General features: G+C 27.2%; 2 protein-coding genes across 2 annotated transcripts; one reads left to right on the forward strand and one right to left on the reverse strand.

Annotated features, from left to right (window-relative positions):
• Nucleotides 1–953: 953 nt before the first annotated feature.
• On the reverse strand, nucleotides 954–18,767 carry LOC112595076 (4-coumarate--CoA ligase 3-like). Its single transcript, XM_025340169.1, has 8 exons — nucleotides 18,129–18,767; nucleotides 10,976–11,186; nucleotides 10,522–10,875; nucleotides 10,246–10,400; nucleotides 9,993–10,167; nucleotides 8,045–8,223; nucleotides 7,823–7,978; nucleotides 954–1,333 (listed from the first exon to the last, which is right to left on the reverse strand). Exons 1-8 carry the CDS (start codon nucleotides 18,414–18,416, stop codon nucleotides 1,031–1,033), a joined length of 1,821 nt encoding a protein of 606 aa, XP_025195954.1. The 5' UTR covers nucleotides 18,417–18,767; the 3' UTR covers nucleotides 954–1,030.
• LOC112595078 (serine/threonine-protein phosphatase 4 regulatory subunit 2) lies at nucleotides 2,516–4,616 on the forward strand. The gene has a single exon (XM_025340170.1). It carries the CDS (start codon nucleotides 2,979–2,981, stop codon nucleotides 4,434–4,436), a length of 1,458 nt encoding a protein of 485 aa, XP_025195955.1. The 5' UTR covers nucleotides 2,516–2,978; the 3' UTR covers nucleotides 4,437–4,616.
• Nucleotides 18,768–20,431: the final 1,664 nt, after the last annotated feature.

Consider the following 20,431-nt stretch of genomic DNA (forward strand, 5'->3'; position numbering starts at 1 on the left):
TTTATAATTCTAATTCTTTTATTTTATGTAAAATTAATGTATAACAAATTGTAAACTTTATTTTTATACATTTAAATTAAAAATAGACTATTAAAACTAAATATAAACAATATTCATTGTTTTTTAGTTTCTTAATTTACTAAAAAATCAAATTGTTTCAAGACCTTTTTATAGATACAGTTATTAAAAATAAGTAATAACTTATCCGTAATATATTGATTACTAGTTAACAACAAGAGCACGTAGTACTTTTTTGCTTCTGACTTCCAAAACAGTTATCTAATGCCTTTAAATATACACAAATATTATAAAATCAAGTTTTTTTTACTTAAGTCAAATTCCCATTCATATACTTTTTAAATAACTGCTGAGCTTGAAAGTAGTTGCACATTTTAAAACTGGGATAAATGGATTCCTATGTAGATTGTAATCAGTATTTATAGTAATAACTATAAGACACTTCATAAATCATAATCATCTTTATAAAATAAATCTTGCATTCTTCAACAACACCTTTAGGCTTTTATTATACAAAGTAAAATTTAAAATTTATTTTACATTTTTTTTCTTTTTTGGTATTACATTTTGTAAAGTACAGTTATAACAATCAATATTCAACAATCATTAAAGGTAATAAATATTACTACATATCAAGATGGAACATTTTTTCTGAACAATTACTTAAATAACAAATATAACCAAAAAATAAATATAATGTGCTAAATAATAAAATTAACAAACTATATTCTATTTTTTAAAGTAATTTAAAGATCAATGGCTCATACACCATCAGATAATTACAAGAGTTTAAAAACAAAGTTAGCTAAATATTTATTTTTTGGTTAATTTTGAACATGTTATCTATAATTAGTTATCAAAAATATACACTAATATTCCGATTTTGTATAGTATATATAAATCAGTTCCCACATATATAAAATGTACATATGCAAACACCAGTAATAAATAATAAATATATATATAATTATATTTATATAATTTTAAAAATTTTATGTTTTACCATTTAAATTCAGTTCTGTGGTTGTTCGCTTGGATTGTTGCCAAATACTTTAAGTTCATTTCTCAATACTTTGCCAGATGGATTACGTGGAATCATATCCAAAAACTTTACACCTCCAGCTAATTTTTTGTATGCTACTACATTCTTCTCAACGTGACTTAATATGGTTTTTTCATCAATATCCATACCTGGTCGTTTTACAACAAAAGCTCTAGGTATTTCTCCGGACAGCACATCTGGTATACCTACTACTGCCACATCAGCGACACCCTTTAATTGCGAAATCAAATTTTCTAATTCGGTTGGTGATACCTTAATAAAAACAAAAAAGAAATGTGTCATTTTAATTTGAACTATATAACAAGTAATAAATATACAATTTTCAAATAGTTTTATTTTCATTCATAAAATAGGTACTTATTATTATAAATATTACCAAAGAAATATAATTCCATAATATTCAATATCTACTAGTAATTATTAACCTAATTTAAATGTAATGCTTACCTAGGCTCAAAATTTTATTTGTATAGAAAAAATTGCCTACTTGAAAATTTAAATATTTTATTAATAACAATATAATTAAAAAGTATAGCTAAATATTTTTGAAAAAGAATAGGTACTCTAAAGTAACTTGCCCCTCAAAAAATTCAATCTCTAACCTAGGTAATATGAATACCTTGTATACATCCTACTCCTACAGGATACACACATCTCAATCATCTTATACAAGTAGGTTTAAGATTATAAATTGGTGTTAGACTTATGCTAATCTTTTAAATAATAAACCATTTTTAAATAAATAAAATGTTGTAACTTTTCCATTTTTATTAGGTCTTTACAATTTGAATTGTTTACATAGTTTAGTAACGCGATATGAAAATGAGGTCGCGTATTAAATATTTGAATACCTGGTGGTATCTTATTTTAAATTATAAGAGGAATTTAAAGTCCAAAAGTACGAATTTTTATGAATCTATGATAATTATTTTGTCGCAATATTACCAAATACATAGAACTTATTTAACGTATGAATTGTCATCATTATACACAAATATTAAACGAAAGCATAGGTATTTGGCAAATCTTACGAATTCAAAAAGATTATAAAAACATAAAAGTATAAAAGGCTAATGAAATATACTTTAATGAAGGCATCATAATGTAAATTGTGTATGAATCAAAATATAAATGTATATAAATCAAAATTGTGAGGCGCAAAAATAATTCAAACAGAAATAATTCAAATTCAAACCGCGCGTCAAGTTAGCACCACGCACTCGACGCACTCAACACTCAACAATTCAACATCTATAATATACATTGTTATTTAATATTTGTTACAGCTGTGACTAAATTACAGTGGTAAGTTTTCAACTTGGTTCTGCGCATGTGTGTTACGTCATACCGTCTTTTCGCTGTAAAACGCTGAAAGATTTACGTCATAATTCTAAAATTTAATAATAAAAAAAAACAATATCGACGCCGACTGTACGATATTTTATTCAAATTAAAACCGTACCAGTGTGTATTTAGCATTTTAACCGTGGCTATTAATTGTTGTTATTTGTTTTTTTATCGAGAAATCATAGTTCGACACTGTTGAATTGACACTCGACTCGACACTGTTCCATGACACGGGCGCGTGCGCGCTACGCCAGTTGTGCAGTTTCCTTATCTGTTTTCGTTTCGACTTCCGAGCATTTCTATAGTACTAGCGGACGGCGGCTGAATTGTTGTTTACGGTTTTTTTATTGTTACATTTAAATAATAACATTTATACGTTATTATTATTATTATTATTATTGCTTAGCGTTCGCTTTGTGTTTCGAGTTTTTGTATGGTACATCAACAAACAATCGGACCTACGTGATACGGAAATAAAAAGAGAGGACGGACACGCACAAGTTGGTATCCTACGCTTAATGTTACTACCATCCGGTGTTCGCACTTTGCAATGATTGAGAACGCTGAATTGGTCATGCAAATGCTGGAGATGTACCAGATGTACAAACAACAGGTTCCTGTGGAACTTGAAGAGTACTTAAGGTATGTCGCCAAGACCGGCAACACACTATTTCAGTGGACGTTGGTCAAGCCATTCATCCGTGAAAAGATAATGAACGTCATTGCTGAGTTTGCAGAACAGTCTGCGCTGTCTGATATACCACCATACCCAAATGTTGACCCTTTCAACTACGAGGCCATGAAGACTATGTTGTTGGAACGTTTTGATACTTTCAACGGTCCTCCATTTACTATACAAAGGCTTTGCGAACTGTTGTCTTGTCCAAGAAAGGAATACAATCGTGTAGACAAGTTTATGCGCGCCGTGGAAAAAAATATATTGGTCGTCAGTACTTGCGAGTTGAGACCTAAGCGAGAAGAGCCCATTGTCAATGGTGTCCCAGACCGATGGGAAAATGGAAAAGAGTCCGATATCAATATGGACTTGGTTGATAAAAATAATGTTATTGCAGACGTAAGTGTCTTAAATGGTAATGATACAGTTGAAAGTCTTTTGAATGAACTGGAATCTATGAAAACACCTGAAACTAAGTTGGACGAATCAAAGACAGAACACAAAGATCATCTTGCTGCTCAAGTTACTGATGAAGTAGAATCTAATATTACACCTGACGAACCTAAACAAGATACTCCAATACTAATCACTCAAGATATACCTCAGACACAGATTACAGACTCGACAGAAGCTGTAGAACCAGTTGATATTGATGTCTCACAAAATGTTGCTGTTGAAAATGAATCTATAGTTGACCAACCAAAAGAGCTAAGCTCTAAAGTCTCTGAAATTCAACCTGTTGAAGTAAAAGAACAAATTGTAAATGAACCTGTTGATGAACTTAAGGATTTATCCCATGATATAGAGCTTGAAATTGTCAAACCGAAAACTGAAGAACCAATTGTAGAAAGTAATAAATTGGATAACTTGGAATTAATACCAACAGATGTAGATCGAGTAGAAGGTTCAATTATTCATCAAACTCCAGATGCTGATAATAAAGTAGAACTAGAATTAGAGGTTTCACAACCAGCAGTCGTATTGGAAAAACCAGACAAAGATCCTGAATGTATGGACGTACAAGTTGAAGACATATCCAAAAGTATGGAATCAGAAGTAATTTTTGATAATGTACAAGAGGAATGTACAAAACCTACAGAAATTCATAATGATAAACAACACGCTGATGAATCTACTGTTGATGTACCTACTACAGACTCAATTTCTACAGATATGGAGGTAGAATTAGAGAAGACAGAAAATGACATTATTCTTGATGTCATACCACAAGAAAATGTTAAAGAAAATGAAGACACCTCAACATCAGAGCCTAATACAACTGTTGAAGAACCTCAGATACAGGATGAAAATAAATTGACTGAAAGTGAATAGTCTTAGTAAATATTAGACCTAAACAAATATTATATACATTGACTGGTTAGGTTAATAATAATGAAATTTTATCAATTAGGTAAAAGTTATGTAAAATTTAATGTTTATATGTACCTACGTGATAAATTCAGAATAAGTTATTTCATTTACTGTACAAAATTATTTGCAAATATTGCTATTTTGATTTAATCAATAATCAATAATCATTTTTTTCATATATAATTTTAAATGAATAAAAATGTAGTACATTTTGAACAAAGCATTTTTATTTTTATTGAATAAAATTATTTCTACTAATCAATTTTATTGAAATATTAAAAATAATGTGTATTTTAACTATTTTTAGTTCAATACATTATTAGTTCATAGGTGTACATATTTATTTATTTTTTTTTTTTCTTAAACAGACGTTTATTTCATATTATTTTAATGAGAATTTTAATTATATCGGAGAAAATACTAGTTCAAAATTATACTTATTTGTTAATTAAGTAAAAAGTATAAACATTTATAATAAAACTGACTAAAAAATGTTATTCCTATTTTAATGCATTGTGTATCAAGTCCACTTTATTTTTAAATGTATTAATAATTAATGGTTTATATTTTGATAAAAAAATTGCATTCATGACTAAATTATCTAGTTAGTATCATATTTAATATTCTGTACTATTCCTTGTGTTTGAATGACAAAATAATTTTTGCTTGAATTTTCTATAATCATAAAAAATTTTCCATTTAAAGTACAATAAATTATATTTATACTTGTACATTATCAATTATCGTTCCCTTTATGAACAGTTAAATCGTTATTAAATGTATTTAAATAAATTATTTATAATTTATAAGACAAAAATTTGAGTGTTTTCATTATTTGTTTTAAAAAGTTGGGCATTCTTTTTCAAGTGTACAAGAAAATAAAATCTTCATCATAATTTAACATATTACTATTTATTTTTTTTTACTTAGTTATTTTACATTAATAAATATTTAATTGTTAAATTGTACGTAAATAAAAGCAAAAAACCTTTAGCAAAAATTATAAATGTATATGTAATTTATGCATACAAACAAGCTTACTGGTTAAAAGTTAACAGATCTTAACAATAATTGTAAAAATTCCCATTATTCTTCTATAATAATTGGTAAGTAAATAAAATCAATTAAATATATTGATTTTAAATTGTATTAAATAAGTGTATTTGATTATTATTCCTCTATCGTTAATTACAATTACAATACCACATTCAATATGCCTTGACTTTAATTATTTTCTCTTCAAATAACTATAAAATTATTTATGCAATATATGACCAAAACGAATTATCATTAAGGTTGGTTGTTAAATAAATTTACTAGGGTTATAAAACAGTTGAAAGAAATTGAATATCTACATATATTTTCAAGTTATTAATTGAATAGGGTCATACATGGACTCTCTAATCTATACAAAATGTAAATAATAATAAAAAAAAAAGTATAAAAGGTATATTTTTATTGGTTAATACTTAATGTTTAAAAATAATATTTTGTATAACAAAATAAAGCAGTTGTTATCGTATACTAAATAATACCTATAAAGTAGTTATATTTTCTTCATTAAAAGAAAATGGTATTCCCATTGATAGGTTAATAGATAGCTAGATATTAATTATCTTAATTTGTCGTTAGTATTTACTTAATACGATTTTAATTATAATTTTTAAGTAATAAATAGAATGTAGTAAATTATTATTAATTTAATGACTATCAACAATAGTTTGAATTAGCCATTAGGTATAACTTTTAGTATTTATTATGATACAATTTTTTTACTTAAGTATTTGTACCTAATACCAATAACATCAAAAATGATAACATTTTAATAATAAAATTAATTTATATCATTATTGATTATATAACATGATACAGTTATTAAATAGTAAGTAGATACATTAAAAGAGTTTTAAGAAATATCTAATTACTATTAATAACCTTTTTAACTTAACATTAACAATAAGAACTGTTATAACAACTATTAAATTTATCAAGTATAGTTATTAATATCAAGTCAAGTGCAAGAAAGGTGTATTATTTCAAAATAATTTCAGTAAGGAATATATCTATTACCTATGTCTATATTAATATTATAACTATTTCAATTTTCAACCAATTAAACTGTAAATAAAACGCTAAAAATAAAAAAACTACACTTTTAGTTCATAATAGTATCCTTAATTTATACATTTTTTAAAAATAAACCTGATAATAAGAATGAGTTTGTTTGATAAATGAAAAAAGGTGCTAGAACTTGGTGATCAAACTCATCGCTCAGTACTAAATTACATACTTCAATTATGTATTTATACGAAGTAAAGTTGTTCAAAGAAAAAGTTATCTTAGTATATAGACTTCAAGGAAGTATTTTTAGTTTATTAAAAATATATTAAGAAAAAAAGAATTGAGTAATTCTGTACTTAGTAAGTAGGTACAAACAAACTTATTTGTTAAAACATTGCATATGTATATTAAATTGATAATTATTATACTATACTTGATTATTATGAACTTACGAGTATAAATCAGGATTGTACTACTGTATTACTGTAGAATGGTATGAAAAAGTTCATTTGGACAAATAGAAAAATTTACTAGTTTTAATATTATGTAATTTCAAAAAATACTTAAATTTTATTAGAACATAATACCTAGGTAAGTACCTAATATAAATACGTACCTAAGGTTAAATATTTAAAACTCTTACGACTTATATTTTTTGAATTATAAATTGTTGATAACAAAAATGGTCATTTTTTATTACAATATTCAATTTTTCAATATTTTTCAATATTTTTAGAATGTCGTAAGACAGTTTAATAAAAAACTTTGTACTAAATTGTCAAGTTTTAGCAATTTATAGGTCTACCTATATTATTAATAAAATCAAAAATATTATGTATTTTTAACTACGAAATAATTTTTAAATTTTCTTGATTTTGACTAATAGGTATCTGCGTATAATTGTGTAGCAGTTAACGATTGAAGTTTTATTACTGCTCAAAAAGGTTATGACAGACCAAAAAAAAACAACACACACAAACTCAATCTTAATACGAATCTAAAATCTCAATATCCAAGTCCGAGTTAGTAGTTTCCAGAAAAATATAAAAATTGACTTTAATAATAACTATGAATTTTGAAAAATGTATAAAAAAATCATCCAAAACACCGACAATTGGGTAAATAATTTAAAACTAATATGTACCTATTTATCAAATTTTGAAATGCGGTAAATGTAAACTTATTAGTCTTATTGTATGAGTAATAAATAAATTTTAAAATTAAAATACATTGATTAAATAATACTAATCTTAGGTGTTAGGCGTGTATAAATAATAATCACTTACTTGATTTCCTTTAACTTTTATCAATTCTTTTGTTCTGTCTACAATGTAAAAATATTCATCCTCGTCATAATAAGCAACATCGCCAGTATGTAACCAACCATCTTCGTCCACAGTTTCCTTAGTCGCTTTTTCATTATTAAGATATCCAGCCATCACCTAAAATTGATTTGGGAATTTATCAGTTTCATTATTTTAACTCATGTATAATAAAATTAAATTTACTTGAGGTCCTTTAATCAGTAGTTCTCCAGATTTATGTGGTCCCAAGTCACAGCCATCAGTTAAACTTACCACCCTAGCTTGAGTACTTAGTACAAGTTGTCCTGTACTACCAGTTTTATTTTCAGGCAATATAACTCTTGTGTATAAAGATACTGGAGATGATTCGGTCATTCCATAACCTGAAAATTTTTAATTGAAATAAAATATGTTGGTCTGGTGGGCTGGTCCATCTACCATTACCCAGCGATTACAGGGGCTGTGAGTTTAATTTTTCTACTTAGGGCCCCAACACTACTAAACCAAAAATTAAAAAATATCTTAGTGATTTTATTATTTAGTTTGATATTATTTATTATTTGTATAAATATTAAATAGGTATATTATAAAATTTTCATTGATTTTATTTCAACAAAAAATAATTATATCAACATAATTATCATAACCTTTAACCTTTAAAGGACTACAAAAAAAGCTATAACTTTTGTGAGGGAGTTGATGAATTAATATTTCTTTTTGTAATGCTTTTAACATGATGCTCGTATTTATAGAGAAATTTGATATATATTAACCAAAATTCAATAATAAACATATTATTTGGAATTTTTCTTCTTTATATAGCAGGTATTTATTTATTTTTTGAGAGAGAACGTCTTTGTATTGTTAACAATTAATTTTCAAAAAAATAAGGTACCAAATATACCATTTAGTTTAATCCTTCAATAACTTATACACAATATAAATTATTGTTTAAAAATACAACCGTGTAGTCTGAAGGACATAGGTGGATACTAAATATAGATACTTATAATCACCTGTTTTTATTTACATTAGTGGTAGGAAAAACTAAAATATAAGGTCATCAAACATTTGGCGATCCCTTTGGCCATTGTCTCTTTTTGACTAGCACAGTTTTCTTTAAAATTTATAATTATAGGAACATAATTTGTATTTTTATAATTAATTTTAAATTAATATTAAATCGAGCAAGTATAACAACTCTGGATTATCTTTATTTCTAAAATACCGACTATAAACGATATTAAACTTATATGAAGACTATAGAAAAATAGTAAAATTTGCCAAACAAATATTCTATAGTTATAAAAAATAAAACTTCATCTTAATTATTGATATAGGTACTTATTCATAAAGACATATTTTACTATCATAATTATTATTATGCATAACTATATTCATTATTATTCAACTAATGTAACCGGACATTTTAATTTTTTACATATACTCATGAAAGCAAATTTTTTTCACACAGTTGTATGATTTTGAAAATTAAAAATCTTATTTGTGGATTTGAACATGTTTAATTAAACACAAAAATTAGTCAAGTTCACCTGTAATGAATAAACATTTTTAAAAAAATTGTACTGACTGAAAAGTAAGATCGAATGAAAAGGATGACGTTTTCAACACTAAATTTTGAACCCTAGACATGATTTTTCTTTTTACCTAACTTAAGCTAACCATTTATAATATATTATGCAACGTATAAAATGGTAATAATCTGTTCAGCATTTATAAAAATTAAAAAAAAATTGTGTGCATACAGAGGACCCATTATTTAAAATTAATAATTATAACTACTTCAGATCATAGTGATAGTTTTGAGTGAGGGCATCACCTTCCATATCTTTATTACTAACTAATTTTATTTAAAATGTAAATATTATAAAATAATAACTCGTGACAACTAAAAGTAAATATTATTATAAAAGTGCTAAGATATAATAAATTTAAAATGTAATGTGTGTGGTAATGCATTAAAATCATCATCCCCTAACCCTTTCTTAAAATCACTATTATGGCAAGGGCTAAATCATGAGACAACACTTCATACTATATAGTATTGTAATGGATATTACTTCAGTAATATAGGTATTTATTGTATTTGTTTAATAAATTGATGAATACAAGTAATAAAAATAGAACTAACCTTGTCTAATTCTAATGTCTTTTTGAGCTTTGAGTAAAAAATTATCGATAAGACCTTTCGATGCTGGTGCAGCACCACATGTGATTTCTTTAATTGAGCTTAAATGTTCTGGTTTTACCGATGGATGAGAGGCTAGGAACAACAGTAATGAAGGCACCACAAATAGAAAAGTTGGCTAAATAATAATTATTATCATGATAATACAATATATTAAATTATTTATTTTAATTTATGTATACGTAAATTTACGTACCTTATATTTAAGCACACATTCAATGTATGATTCAGGAGTAAATTTTGGTATAGTAATCATATGAAGACCGTGCGATAATACACCATTTAATATTCCATTAAAGCCATAAATATGGAAGAATGGTAAAACACTGAGAACTCTTTCTTGGTAGGTATCTATAAAATAAAATTACCAATGAATGTTAACTGCCTTTAATTATTTACAGTAAGTTAAGGGCTTCAAATATTATTATAGGTACCTAATAATAAAAATCATAATTAAATGTAGCAAAATTACCAGTTGTTGGCTCATAACTGATGAGGTTTTCGTTTGTACACTGTTCCAAATTTATAGCACAATTTCTGTGGGTTAACATCACACCTTTTGGAAGCCCTGTTGTACCACTAGAATATGGCAATAAAGCAACTTCATGGGGGAACGATTCTGGTAGTTCGTCAGGCGATTGTCCTGAAACTATAGTCTTGAAATCATACACACGAGCTTTTTCGTTTGCAACTTCTTCACCACCAAACACTATGGTGCCTACATAATCTTTTAGGTTAGGGGATACTTCTTGAATTACAGGAAGTAATAAAGAAATCGTCATACAGAGTTTTACACCGGCATTTTCGAATTGCCGTTTTACTTCCACTAAAAAAAAAAAACAAAAAAATAACAATGAATAATGATTAAACTTCAGCTAAAAATAAATATATGTATGGATACACGATTTTTAATTATAATATCTTACTAGCAGTGTAAAGTGGATTGACAAAAGTAACGACTAGTCCTGCTTCGAGGGCTCCATGAATAGCAAAAACATACTCAGGTAGGTTTGGCAACAACAGCCCAACCACATCACCTTTTTTTAAACCAAGTTTTGAAATAAGAGTACTAGCGAACAATCTGCAAATCATGCGACCTTCGCCATATGTGTATGATCTGCCACTACTACCACATGTCTAAAATTATAAATATTTTATTTTAGTTAATAAAACAAAATAAATCAGTTTAATATATACAATTATAAAATACATAACTGTATAGAATTAAAAAATGTGATTATGCAAGTATTAAAATAATGGTGTTTTAATGTTATAAGATATTCAGGTAAATAAATGCATAAATATCAACCATTATTTTTACTCATTTTATTCCAACATAATAATTATAATTTAATTAGTAATAATTTTTACTAAACACATTTATTGTGTTTCATCAAATTACAGAAAAATAACTAAGTTACATTTGCAACGACTAATCTTTATCTTAGCTGTTATACACATAAGGACTCGATATACTCGTATATTGCATTTTTAAACAACAAAATACATAAAAATATTATAAAAATGCAAAATATTTAAAATTAATAATCGATTTGGTCATACTTAATTTACTTAAATAATGAAAGTAAAAATATATGTTATGCAATAATATACACTTTCTTAAAGAGTATTAAATACTCGTAATTTAAATTTGTAAAAATATGCTTAAAAATATAAAGCATGTTAATGTGAAACAAAAGCTAGGTACTAATGAGTTAGAAAGTTAGATATTACTTTTTACAATAACTTCTAACTTAAGTAGGTAGTTCTTTTTAAAAATCTTAAAAAATAAGTATATTTTAATTTATTTTTGATGAATTCCATTCTCAAATTACAAAACTTACTTAACTATTATCAAAATTCAATAAATTTTTTATTATTATGAAAAAATTAAAAATTAATAACAACAAAATATATTGATTTGTTTTTAGTAACTAATTAATTGTTAACTTTTTTCTGACTAAGTTTACATATATATATATATATATATATATTATTCAATTAACTTATAATCTAACTAAGTTATTATATTTTTTAAGCTTTTTAAGTGAGTAATTTAAACATATAACTATTTTTTGTCATGTTATAATTTTAACTATCTTGTTAAAAATCATCACTAAGAATTTCTCAGGCTTATGTGAAGCATATTTCTACTATATAGTAAGCATTTAACACTTCCAGTACATAATATGTAAATAGGTAGCTACTAGCTAAATAAATTAAGTCCTAAACTATGTAATGATAATCATTACTCATTATTTATTATCATGATATACAATTAAAATTTTATGTCAAAGTCCATAGATGTACTAAGATTTGTAATATGAAATAAATACTAAAATATTAAAATGTATTATTAGAATTGAAATTACCAAAGTATAGTGTTTAAATGAAAAAATATTAATTTTATTCAAGTTATATTGAATGTATATACAACACATACGTAGATACATATTATTGTTTATCAATACATCTTGCTTTTATTTAATAAAAACAAAACTTGGACTTTTGTCAGGTTCTACTTCGTATATCAAATGATTTACTAATCAGGAAATGATAAACAAAAATCGGCCAATTTCTCAATACATTTTCGGGGACGATGGTTTATTAGATAATAATAAAACTTTAACTACCGGGTACTAAGTTGCGTTTAAAAGGCTATAGTAGATAGCTATACCAACCAATAAAAAATCAGTATAACTCAACAACAGCCACCAACAAGGTCGAAGTTTTCTAATATTATCTAACTATGTCAATGTACATGTACCTACATAACATAAAGTAGTCGCCGTTGCCTTTATCGATAAGGTATTTTGATTACATGTAATTATTGCAATAATTATTTTAATTTTAAAAACCCGGAAATCATCGTTCATAATATTTTAAAAGTGTATGACAAGCAATTATTTTTTAACCATCTATTATTATATAAAATGTACAATTAATAATTATTTTATAAATTAATTTATGATTATGATTGAATTAATAGTAAATAAATAAAAATATATTATAAAATGTAAATAACCAAAAACATTTAAAATTTGTACAACAATTAAATGTATTGAATTACATCTGATATAACAGTGCTAATGAGTATGAGTATAGGTAGGTAATTAATAAAACTGGCATTCAACCATTTGTATTACTCATAAAACGAACACGTAAATAAATGGATTATTTTCTATATATGTATAATTTTCTAGTTTAGATTAAATTGAGTTTTTTGTGTTATGATTGACCAATTTAAAAATTTATATAACTATACAAGTATCTATCTATCGTGTTAATATTGTTAATTCTAAACTATATTGTAATTTATAATGAGTACGAGTGCGTGTGCTTGTGCTGTGTACTGCGCACTGTGCACTTACAACGTGTGTACGTGATACCTATTTATTAACTATTTGTATCATTATAATGATACTGCACATATTTAAATAATCAAACAGAAAAATAACATATTATTTATTAATATAAAAAATCATTAACTATTATAAAAATATCTACAGTGTCATCAGCACATATAAATTTAAGATTACATATATTATTATATAACTATTTTGATTCAAAATTCTGTTAGATTTAGTAAACTATATACATTATACATTTTTTGTTACCTACCTCTATTTAAATATTTAAAATTTTAACATATTTAATATAATAAATTACAATAACATTTCCCAGATATGATGAAATGCCATAGTATTAAATCCAGATATATTTTGTCTTAGAAATAACTAATAAATTTGGTATAATAATTTCAACAAATTTATAAATTTCACAGCAAATTTGTGAGTAGGTATATGAAAAAATACCGAATGTAACTCAATTACAAGTGCGATGAAAGTTAATTAGATGGAGGAAATAATAATATAACAACCAATATTGTACACACGGTATACAATATACATATATATTATAATGTGCTTATCTGGAAGTCAGTGTCTCTTTAAAAAATAATTTTAGACGTCAACTGTTCGCGCGATTAGTAGGTATAATAATTACAGTCAATAATAGGTTGTATCTTTAAAAGCTATCAAAGTTGGACTTCATACTAACACTGAAACTATTACAAATGTAAATCAATTACACAATAGTTTAATGATGCATAGAGAATGAATATATATATAAGTACTCAAAGTTCAAAATGAGTTCATAACAATAATAATGATCACTGTATTTTGTAAGGTGCATTTATTTAATATATTTTATACTATTGAACGATAAATATTTATCAAAATGTTAATACCAAACATTAATTTAGAATTAAAAAATTGTCTATTCGTATCAAATGTTAATGGACTTTAAACGTTGTTTGTTTTAGGTGACTAATATTGTTTTAAACAAATAAAACATAAAACTATAAAAGAATAAAAAATATATCTACACTAATATGACGTGTATTGTGTATCAACATTAATTTTCTTTAAGCGCCAGTTTATATATTTTAAAAACTTAATTACAAAATTTTATTACAAGTAAATAATAAATAATAACTAATGCGAAAAAAGTATTAATTAATATTTAACGTTTGAACACATTTAGTATTCGAAATAACAAAACTTAAAATTTGCAAATTTAACGTCATAATAAGAATCATTGAAATTGTGACTGTTATTAAAAGTAGTAAATAAAAATAAAACCATTTAAGGTGCCTATTCAATTTAAATTCTGCAAACACTAATCATAAGATTTTTACTATTTAGAGAAATTCAACACGGAGAAATATATTTTATAATCTATTATACACAAAAATTACATATCATACACACTATATATTATTATAAGTAAAAGTAATAAAATAATAATATTTAAAAAACAGTCATCAACTTATTATTTGTCTTATCGTCGCGCAAATTAGTAATAGTGATATTCAATGTTTGTTTAGAAATTAGAACTAGATACTTACAAGGATTGAGCCATATAATATTATTTTATCTTACTTTTCGAATGAATAGGTATAAACATGCATTACTCGATAATAAAAAGTAGACGGTATAATACTTAAGTAGCAAAAAAATAAAAACTATTGCAGATTTGTAGTTAGTGAGCTATTTTTTTTTTCATACCGTACACAATACATGTAGAAGGTACTTAAATTTAAAATATAATATAATATGGTAAAAAAGATTAATTAAATTATTTAAAATTCTTGAAAATATCTGCAACTATTGAATGATGAATATATTTGATTATTATTAGAATAATAATTTTTAATTATATATAATTGTGAAATAAATTTAGAAATTATCTAAATTAGAATCTATGTTTGCTCATAATAGTAAAGTATTATTGAACAATAATGTTTTAACATGATTATAATTTATAACTAAAACTGATAGTTGTAAAAATATGATTGTACGAGTATATTAATTTACATTTAATTTTAAAGTGCATTTATTTTCCTTTGCGTAAATTGAAAATATGTCGATTTATAAAATGTTTGTATACAGGAATTTTATTCTAGCGCGATGTTTTCTAAACCGAAAAAAACATAGATTAAAAATAGCTATTCTTTGACTCTAAATCAAAAACTCTTTTAGTAAATGTGCGTCAGCCGTGTGTATAATATACGAAGGTACTATGTGTCTATGTTATGTGTATAATACTATAATATGTGCTCCGAACATATACTAAGTTTACTCGTGCGTATACATATTTTAACACATTAAGTATTTTGAATAGGTATCTATACTAGCTAATATTATATAATTTACCGTTGTCCATAAATAGTTTTATATTATAGTCCCTATGATGATGTTTTTTTCCGTATGATAGTTACATTACTTGCGTCACGTTATGAATATAAAAATAATAAAATATTCATAGATATAGAAGGCACTGAGCGATAAAATGAGATTTTAAAATCTACTTTCATTGTCATCACCGTAGTCCGAAGTGGCTAGGTATAGGATATCTTATGTGATGTTATACAAACCTAATATCAAAACTAATACGGTGAAAATCAAGTTTATAAAAAAAGAAATTGTGGCTTGGCGTGGCGCGTTGGCTGCTACCAGTCGCGGAATGCGACTGAGAGTAAGTAACGGCCACAGCTACTAGCTCCCGGATGGGTGACCACTCGGGATCATAGTGGTTAAAAACCTTGCCACACATACACGTGTTTGCTATCAACCGTAACAATCATAAAAAATACAACCTACCGTACCAACCTACAACGTAACCCTTACAAACAGCTAATGGCCCTAGTTTCCGGGCTTAAGTTCAATAAAAAAAAAAAAAAAAAAAAAAAAAAAGAAATTTTATTTCACTATTATATTATATTGGTGTCATTACCATGAAATGCACCTAAGCAAAACCAGCACTAAAAGAGGTGTCGATTCAAAATATTTACATATTATTTAAATTTATAATAATACATTTATTTATTTAAAATGTATGTTATAATTGATACAGGATTTAGATTACTAAGAACTCGTGTTCTTTCCTAAACATGGATGATATAATTATTTTATATTTGATATACATTTAATAAATATAACATTATAACATATAAATTATTATTATTTATAGGTATTGGGCACTAATAGTTTCATACTTTCTTACATTCTCTTTTAACAGATAAATTATATGAATGCCATTTTATTACATTGTTGCTAATATATATGGTGTGGCGAGCGTGTACCTGAACCTAAATGTATACGCGTGTTTATCAAATAGCTGAAGTGAAAATACAATTATTGATGGTATTGAAATTTATGAAGTAAATAGCTACACGAAAAACCATGAGTGAATGGGCAAGTATGTAAGCAGATTACCACGAATCACGATAAAGGAACCTATTAGGAACCGTTAACATAAAATCCAGGTAAACAATAATTACAGTAATTTAATCACTAAACAGTATTGAGAGTGAACTATTAGTTTAGAAAATATAAATAGTAAATAAGTGTGTACGTATAGTCGAATAAGTTCATGTAAGTTATACAAGATAAAAATCATGTTATCTATATCGTGAGCTGTAGGTACATCGTGTCGAATCCAATCTGATTTAGAAATTTTCAATACAAAAGAAACTTTTAACGATAAAAAATACTAGTGGGCAACCAGCGACACGTCATGTGCGAAAGGAGAGACGTTATACGCATCTAAGATTTTGAACCGATCATCTGCAAGTGATAGCGCCTATATATATAATATAGTAGGTAATTACCATCACCATGTTTATACAGTGACATTAAAACAGATTTAAATTCATAGTATATCATACCTACCGATGAATTATTATTTATTTATTTGTAGATTAATTTCATTCACTAGTAAAATTATGAATTTAAAACCGTTTAAACGTCATCACGATGCAAACATAGTACAGTGTGTGTACTATACAAATTGATATATTTATCTAATTGCACAAATACAATGTGCAAATTAAAATTTATCGTATTAACAAACTAAAATAATGTACAAATAACAAACAGTAAAGGTACGTAAGTAGTTTAATCTTATATTAAGATGTAAGATGATATCATCGCGCTGTTTTTCTCTGGCCCACGTACAACGTACTAAACAAAACGCATTCACGCAAAATCACTCATCTTTATGTTTTTGATCTTGAAATAAAATCACCTATTGCAAAAATTATAAAGAAGAATATTTCTAAGGAGTAAAGGTACGACACAAATATTTGTCTAAACATCGTTTCAAAATAATTTAATATTCATATAAATTAAAAAAAAAAATGTATAGTCTGATATTAAATCACATAGTACTGAAATACAAAACTGACACGTCAAACTCTCAAAAATATTATTTTTAAAAATTTTTATAATAAGTGATTTTATCATAAAACTACCCAAAAACCACGAAAAACAACGATTTTACGCGCGATTGCTTTTTATCCGCATTGCGCGCGAATCTGAGAGAGAAAACAAATACTGAGCTGACATACTTTTTAGTGTCAAAAGTAAAAGTCAGAAATTAGGGGTCCGCCAAGTGTTGGCGCCACCCATTAACCATTTTCACTGTGCGTGCACAATATTTTTTATTAAGGGACGTTGCTTTTGAACGACTGACGGATATCCGTACAAGTATAGGCGGCCACAGGTAGGTACTTACAATCATTGGCTTGTCTTCCCACTTGTCCACGTTCCTCCATATGTAATCGGGCAGGGTGAGATCCACGGGGTTGACGGTGCCGAACGGTGACTCCAGGATTATCGGTCCCTTTGACGACGAGGGGGTGGAGCGGGAGGAAGTGGTGCCGAACATGCGTACGGCTGTAGCCGTGCACGGCGCAGTCCAGGACGGCGACGCGCGACAGTGGTTCGTCGACGCTTTGGAACACTTGTGTAGCGGTCCGTTGAGTATGCGCCGGGCGCCGGTCATGACTCTCAGTCGGTCCATGTCGTCGGTTTTGTCTGGATACCGCGAGAATCTCGTGCACGCGAGCTTATGCGTGTGCTTCGGCGAAAATCGGTTGGTCGACTCGGTAACAGGTATTACGCGTATTTATTATGTTCGGCGGGTGATGCGTCCAGGTCGAAGTGGGTTGTGCGTCCGTCGTCGTCGGTGAACTTTAGTAAAAATATTTTAGATGATGTTTGTTCGTGCGGGACGACAACGAAATAATGAATTAAAGTTCGTATTGCGGTGTCGCGACGGGCGAGAGAGAAGAGCAAACGTCAGACGGCCAGCGGACGAGAAACTGTACTGAACGCCGAACGTGCCGTGGTGTACTATTGTACGGGCCAGCGGCTGGCGAATATTATTATATTATTATTGTCTGCCATACGTAAACATGCAACACGTTGTCGGCCGCCGCCGCCGCCACCGCCACCGACACCGCACGTTCGCCGGTCCGTGCGGCCATACGCCGCACGGTTTCGGTGGGCGGCAAGGCAAGTTGCATATTATCTACCGCGCATTCGCCGCCCCCGACACCGTTAGCCGGCACAACGACCATACAGAGTGGTTGCACTCGCAAACGCGTACCTATTTTGTTATTCACCGGTCTTAAACGCGTACGATCAACTGAACAACAATAATATTTCGATGTGTACAAAAAAATAGTGTACGTGGTTGTACGCCGTCGGATACGAGCGCTGACATAATGTATCCGGGGAAAAAAAAAAAAAAAAATGTTTTTTTTTCCCGTTCACGCTATGTACAATATTATTGTTTTAATGCAATACACGACTCGCGATAATGCGTGTGCGTGTGTGTGTGTGAACTTATTGCACATACCAACGTATTCTAATGTGACATATTAACGAGAAATAATTTTTTTTTTCAACCGTTCGTATTATAAAACTCGAGTCGAAAATTACCGTATCGCGGTAGGTATTACATAATTGACGTTATTTTCGCACTTCAATATATCACTTACAGATAGTAAATACGTATAGAAAAGGTTTTGTATGTGTGTGTGATGGGAAAGTGCTTAAATTAATTTACCATATAGGTTTAAAACACCAGGAACTCACAAAGTATACAAATTATTATTTACTTTACATAAATTAGGTACATCGTTTGCGTTTGAATATTCAGCAACTTAAAAGTAAACGAAATAGTTGACAAACATACATTATTATTATTATTACATATTATTATTGGTACCTGTGGTAGTGGTAGTGGTAAAATATCACATTCTCTTACCACGTTTTCTACGGAAAAACAATAATATTCTCATTAAATACGTAATATAACACGTTTTTAACACGTATTTTAAACGTACTTATACTATAAACTACACAAATTAAATGTTGAATGCATTTTTTTTTCAATAATTTTGATTGGACTTCATTTCTAAATTATAGAAAACAAATGATATTTACTGTTGGTAGATACTACCTACTTACTTAATGAAGACTTGATTTGAATAAATATTAGCATAGTTTTGGAAGGCTAAGTCTCCTCAAATTCCCTATTTATAGTAATAATTAGAAAATACGCAAAAATGTTCGTATTTAATACAACTAGTTTACAGTGAGCAAAAAAAATATTCTAGTAAACTTATTTTTACATAAAACTTGTTAAAATTGTATTTTAATAATTTCCAAAACAATATTCGCTGCTGCAATACCCATATATTACATTAAATATTATTACTTATAACAGTTATAACCATCTTATATATAGTATGTAAGTAATACTTATTACTTTATTATCAAAATATATTCTACAATTAAAATGTGATTTATACTTAGTAATTCATTTAATTTCTAGGATATAAATAATCATTTACTCATAAAATGCAAAACAATAAAAAAATGTATTTGTAGATAAAATGTTATTGATAAAAAAATACTATATACACAAAAATATTGCTACTTACTACTTATCATTACGATTTAAAGTGGATAAATTAAAATGAAAAACAATTTTAAGTATGGACATATTTAAAATATTTTTGTTATGTG

This window comes from Melanaphis sacchari, unplaced genomic scaffold (genome assembly GCF_002803265.2).
Source record: "Melanaphis sacchari strain LSU unplaced genomic scaffold, SCAv2.0 Contig24_pilon_pilon, whole genome shotgun sequence".
Lineage (NCBI taxonomy): Eukaryota > Metazoa > Arthropoda > Insecta > Hemiptera > Aphididae > Melanaphis > Melanaphis sacchari.